This window comes from Arabidopsis lyrata (assembly GCF_000004255.2).
Source record: "Arabidopsis lyrata subsp. lyrata unplaced genomic scaffold ARALYscaffold_1, whole genome shotgun sequence".
In the NCBI taxonomy this organism is placed as follows: Eukaryota; Viridiplantae; Streptophyta; class Magnoliopsida; order Brassicales; family Brassicaceae; genus Arabidopsis; species Arabidopsis lyrata.
This window is the reverse complement of record NW_003302555.1, coordinates 29,478,867-29,485,287: the sequence shown is the minus strand read 5'-3', so window position 1 is coordinate 29,485,287 and position 6,421 is coordinate 29,478,867. Positions and strand designations below refer to the sequence as shown.

The following is a 6,421-nucleotide window of genomic DNA, read 5'->3' as shown; positions in this document are numbered from 1 at the left end:
TTATGTGTTCACCCGTTAAATATGGTCTAAGTACACATATTTCAACTATATTAATTATAATATAAAATAATTAAATGAGATTTTTTTTATAATATCAATTTAAAAATCCAATAAATTATAAATTATTATATAAAATACATAAAATATAATTTTGTCCTGCGGTGTACCGCGAGTTAAATCCTAGTGATTAATATAATCGTTTTAAATAAAACTAAAATTATAATTTATTTCATAGAAATATGGAAAACACTTTATATAATATTTTAATATCTATGATTAAAAAACAAATCGTGATATTCATTAAATGTGGTTGAAATATTCATTCAATGTTTTCTTGGTGTTTTTTACTGCAGTTTTAATTATTTTTATTCATCTGCAAATATTTTTATCCACAAATAATCCAGATTTTAATAAATATCGGATGATTAGTTTGGGATTTGGCATGAGATTTCCATAGTGAACCAAAAAATGACAAAAATAAAATAAACATAAACATCATCATATTCTCGACCCCGATTACACCGTCAAGAATCATATGCGTCATTTAGAAACTATGTCAAATGGTAAGCTATATTTATAAGTTTTCTTAAATATGTCTCGGATTTATGCCATATAATTGACTAACGTTATTCTATAATTTACCGAATTACCTTTCCAAATTTTATTCAAATAAATGTATGGCCGTGATTGGCGACATAAAAATTGCGGATTTCAACAACTCATTTTGAAAACCACACTTTCGTTAATCAACATTATTTAATACATATTTACGTTTTTTACTTTTCTACCAAAATACAATTCACGTTTTTCAAAACAGAGTAAAAGCTTGTAGACCGCTTTTGAAACAGCAAACTCCCAAAAGCCATGCGGTCCAACAAATTCCGCAATGGGTTTTACATATATGTTTTTTTATTTATATTTTAATTATTAAAAGTATTTATATATTAATATATATGATATTTTTTTACCCCAAATAAACATATCTAAACTTCTCTTTCACTTTATTATAACCTGTTTTTTTTTATCTCTCTTTTCGACATCATCATACTTTCTTTTAAATTCTGTTGTCGAGAGAACTTTTGGAGTTTGGAAGAAAAAATGGAGGATTCTTTCTGATTTTCTGAGATATAATGTTCATGTTAAAGAAAAGAGTGACAAAACTAAATTTATATTTTGATCGATTTTTGTATAAATGGTTTATAATTATCTGTTATTATTTCTTTATTAACACAAAAGTTAATTAATTATTAATATATATATAATCTATAATCCGTACCGCAAGTAGTTTTTTCACCAATCAAACATTATTCTGTACCGCTTATTTTGTACAAACCGCACTTGTCCCGCAAATATGGCAGTGAATAGAAGCATATATGCAGGACGGATTTGGAGGGTGCGGGACGGATTTTCACACATGTTACCATTCAAGAAAAAGATAATTATTGAAATACCAAAAGTGCAATAACGCACTTGTCCAAATAGTGCAGAATTGTTTTTTTGTTTGTTCGTTTTCTTAGAAAACGCACTTGTAAACATTCCACACTCTATAAATCAAATATTATACATACATCCATATATACTATACATACATCCACTAAAATACTATACTAATATTAAATAATTATATATTAAATTATAATAACTATATATCTTAATTAAAATATTAAAATAACAAATTCATTTTAATAGAATAACAAATAAATTTTATAAAATTAAAGTATTTGATAATAGTTTTTTATTATGTTATATTTTGTTTTAATGATTAAATTGATTTAGCAATTAATAAATATATATATATATATATGATTAAAATTTAATTTAAATAAAGTTCAGTATTTAAAGTTTAATATATTTAAAATGTTTATTCTTTAATATTAATCTAAACAACATAGATTTTGAGCATGATTTAGATGACATAGAAGCAACGTAGATAAGAGATGGAGAATATATGACGCAAATAAGAGACAATATTGCAAATATGTTATGGGAAAATCAAAGTAATAGATAATACTTTTTTAATGTGTTGTACTTTTTTTTTATGATGAAATTATTCAACAGATTCAACAATATGTATGTTTAAAAATTAAATTTATATTTTGATCAATTTGTGTATTAATGGTATAGAAATATCTGTTAGTGTTTATTTATTAACACAAAAAATTAATTAATTATTAATATATATATATATATATATATATAAAACCGCATTTGTCCCGCAAATAACTTTTTTCACTAATCAAATATTATTTTGTACCGCTTATTTTATACAAACCGCACTTGTCCCGCAAATATATTTCTCCCGCACGTCCCGCAGTTGAACCGTACCGCACTGTAATACTGCACTTCTCTCGTACCGCAAAACGCAGTTACCATTCGGAGCCTATATTTCTCCCGCACGTACCGCAGTTGAACCGTATCGCACTATAATAACGCTTTTCCCGCACAATAAAAACCGCGGTTACCGTTCGGACCCTATGTATCTTATTATACTATTTTTATTTTGCATTTTCGTGTCCGCTAGATATGAACACGTCATCGATAACGTTCTATAAATACCCTTTCTCTTGTCCAACTTCTTAACTCACTCTCGAAAGTAGCGTGAGTATCGAGGTTTCATTCTTTTTTCTTCCATTTTTTTTATTTTCCCTACAAGGAAGTAACAATGACCGTTGGTGCTGGAATCAGCGTCACCGACTCCGATTTGGTGGTGCTAGGTCACCGTGTTCTTCACGGCGTTCCGGAGAATGTTTTAGTTACTCCAGCTTCAGGAAACGCCTTAATCGACGGCGCGTTCATCGGCGTCACGTCGGATCAAACCGGAAGCCACCGTGTCTTCCCCCTAGGCAAACTCGAGTAATGTTCTTTTCCCTGTCATACACATCTGTTGTTAAATTTCACATAATTTTTTGAATTACTTGACGCTTAGGGTATTATTAATGTTATGTTTTCGATATGAGACTTTAATTTTGGAGTGTTTTTTCTTTTTATAAATTTTTCTTGGCAGAGACTTAAGGTTTATGTGTGTCTTCCGGTTTAAATTATGGTGGATGACTCAAAGAATGGGTACTAATGGGAAAGAGATTCCTTGCGAGACTCAATTTCTAATAGTAGAGGCAAAGGAAGGGTCTGATTTAGGAGGAGAAGATCAATCTTCTTCGTACGTTGTATTCTTGCCTATTCTTGAAGGAGATTTTAGAGCTGTTCTTCAAGGGAACGATGCTAATGAGCTTGAGATTTGTCTTGAAAGCGGTAAATAATCTACTAATTAGTTCTTTTAGTAATTCACACAGCTAGCTAGATTTGAGTTGAATTTTTTTTGTTAGATTTATCTCTGAGAACTTTATGGTTTTGTATGGTCAAGGTGATCCAACCGTTGACCAATTCGAAGGCAGTCATTTGTTTTTTGTGGCTGCTGGCTCCGACCCTTTTGATGTCATTACCAAAGCTGTCAAGTATGTGACGTTTCTTAACTCAAAATTATTATTGATTTTGTTCTTTATATTCAATGTGTTAAGAATCTTCGTCCTTCTATGATTTATGCAGGGCTGTTGAACAACATCTTCAGACATTTTCGCACCGAGAGAGAAAGAAAGTAAGGAAACTCTGAGACGTTTTATGTGATCTTTGATTATATATACATACCAAAAATGAACTCTGAAATTTCCCCTGTTTTGGTTTTGTGCAGATGCCAGATATGTTGAACTGGTTTGGTTGGTGCACTTGGGATGCATTCTATACCAATGTCACAGCCAAAGACGTCAAGCAAGGTCTTGAGAGGTACTCATGTGTCATGACTCTCTCTGTCTCTGACTCAAAATCATACTTTTTTAGATGGCTTTAACATGTAAACTGTGACATAACCAAACCTGAAATAATTCTCTTTAGCCTCAAAGCTGGTGGGGTTACCCCAAAATTTGTCATAATTGATGATGGATGGCAATCTGTTGGCATGGATGAGACTAGTGTAGAATTCAACGCTGATAATGCTGCCAAGTAAGTAATTAAGCTCTCTTGATTCAGATCTAACTTCTTTCTTTAGGCTAATAAACCACGATCTTTATCTTTTGTGCTTCCTTCAGTTTCGCAAATCGGTTAACTCACATCAAGGAGAACCACAAGTTTCAAAAGGACGGCAAAGAAGGCCACCGGGTGGATGACCCTGCGTTGAGTCTTGGACATGTTATCACAGACATTAAGAGTAACAATTCACTCAAATATGTTTATGTTTGGCATGCAATAACCGGATATTGGGGAGGAGTCAAACCAGGTGTTTCTGGTATGGAACACTACGAATCAAAGGTTTCGTATCCAGTTTCTTCACCAGGAGTTATGTCCAATGAGAATTGTGGATGTCTAGAAAGCATAACTAAGAATGGACTCGGTTTGGTGAATCCTGAGAAAGTCTTTAGCTTCTATAACGACCTTCACTCATACCTTGCATCGGTTGGGATCGATGGTGTCAAAGTCGATGTCCAAAACATTCTTGAAACTCTTGGAGCTGGACATGGCGGTCGGGTCAAACTTGCAAAGAAGTATCATCAGGCTTTGGAAGCTTCCATTTCAAGAAACTTCCCTGACAATGGTATTATCTCTTGCATGAGTCATAACACAGATGGTCTTTACAGGTTAGCTTCTGGACCTGCAACGTTGTTCTCACTGATTTTATCCATAATCATTTATTACAATCCCTTCTGATTTCTTCTTGTAATGATACTTTAGCGCAAAAAAGACTGCTGTTATAAGAGCATCAGACGATTTCTGGCCTAGAGATCCTGCATCGCACACGATCCACATTGCTTCTGTTGCATATAACACACTTTTCCTTGGAGAGTTTATGCAGCCGGATTGGGACATGTTTCATGTACGCTAAACTAATTCAACATTAACAAACTTTTATGAACTTGTGAATGAATCTAATCTGTTTCTCATGCAGAGTTTGCATCCGATGGCTGAATATCATGCAGCAGCTCGAGCGGTTGGAGGATGTGCCATATATGTCAGGTAATCATAAGATTCAATACAATTTAACAAACAAAGTATCATAGTAAAATGAGCTGCACGTAAGTAACTCTAGACATTGAAACTTGTTAAACAGCGACAAACCGGGACAACATGACTTCAACCTTTTAAGAAAGCTAGTACTTCGAGACGGTTCCATACTCAGAGCAAAGCTTCCCGGAAGACCAACCAGTGATTGCTTCTTCAGTGATCCAGTCAGAGACAATAAAAGGTATATTGTTTTCCCTTACTTGGGAGAGAAGAAAGCTTAAATCTAAACTATTGTTGATAATTTTGCAAGTCTTATGAAAATATGGAACCTCAACGAATTCACTGGCGTTATCGGAGTCTTCAACTGCCAAGGCGCTGGATGGTGTAAGAACGAGAAGAGATACCTAATCCATGACCAAGAACCTGGGACAATTACTGGTTATGTCCGAACCAATGATGTTCATTATCTCCATAAAGTCGCAGCCTTTGAATGGACAGGAGATTCTATCGTCTATTCTCATCTCAGAGGTAGTACACAAACTCAAACATTCGTCTAAATACTCTGATTATACTAAAAACTTCACTTTTCTCTATCAGGAGAGTTAGTGTATCTCCCAAATGATACATCTTTACCAGTCACATTGAAGTCACGTGAATACGAAGTTTTCACGGTGGTTCCGGTGAAGAAATTTTCCGATGGAAGTAAATTTGCCCCGGTGGGACTAATGGAGATGTTTAATTCTGGAGGAGCCATTGTGAGTTTAAGATACGATGAAGATGGGACTAACTTTGTCGTTAGGATGAAACTTCGAGGTAGTGGTTTGGTTGGGGTTTACTCATCGGTTCGACGACCACGAAATGTTAAGGTGGATTCAGACGGTGTGGAGTACCGGTATCAACCGGAATCCGGTTTGGTTACGTTTACTTTAGGAGTTCCGGAGAAAGAATTGTATCTTTGGGACGTGGTCATCGAACTTTGACTTTTGAGGATTGTCTTGTATGCTCTCATTATTGGTTATCTTTTTTTTTGGGTTCACTCCTAGTGATAATTGGTCACTGGTGAACTTCTTTATTGAACTCATCTTAGTTTAGCAAAATAAGAATATGCCATACTATAATATTACATTTAAACAGAAATAATAAATTAAAATCAGAAAAACAAAACAAATTAAGAAAAAAATTATATTTTACATTCATGGAGATGAACACATTTGTTAAGTTCTGATAACAACATAGATAAATTTCATCAAAAACAAGCCACCACCAAACAAAAGTTCTCACACATTCAACAACTACAAAACAAAAACTAAGCAGAAAAATCATTTATATTCAAAGTTTCGTTAAGGACAAAACATCAACAAACATACTAAACTTGTAGGTGCATAGCTCCAACTCCTTAGTAAACAAAGCTTGACTTTCTCCAAAACAAAAT

The 6,421-nt window shown here is 33.5% G+C and overlaps 1 protein-coding gene across 1 annotated transcript; it reads left to right on the top strand.

Annotated features, from left to right (window-relative positions):
* Positions 1 to 2,586: 2,586 nt before the first annotated feature.
* Positions 2,587 to 6,109, top strand: LOC9327912 (probable galactinol--sucrose galactosyltransferase 1). Its single transcript, XM_002894477.2, has 12 exons — positions 2,587 to 2,853; positions 3,005 to 3,249; positions 3,362 to 3,452; positions 3,544 to 3,592; positions 3,686 to 3,777; positions 3,886 to 3,993; positions 4,080 to 4,625; positions 4,720 to 4,861; positions 4,934 to 5,001; positions 5,096 to 5,230; positions 5,300 to 5,517; positions 5,587 to 6,109. Exons 1-12 carry the CDS (start codon positions 2,663 to 2,665, stop codon positions 5,967 to 5,969), a joined length of 2,268 nt encoding a protein of 755 aa, XP_002894523.1. The 5' UTR covers positions 2,587 to 2,662; the 3' UTR covers positions 5,970 to 6,109.
* Positions 6,110 to 6,421: the final 312 nt, after the last annotated feature.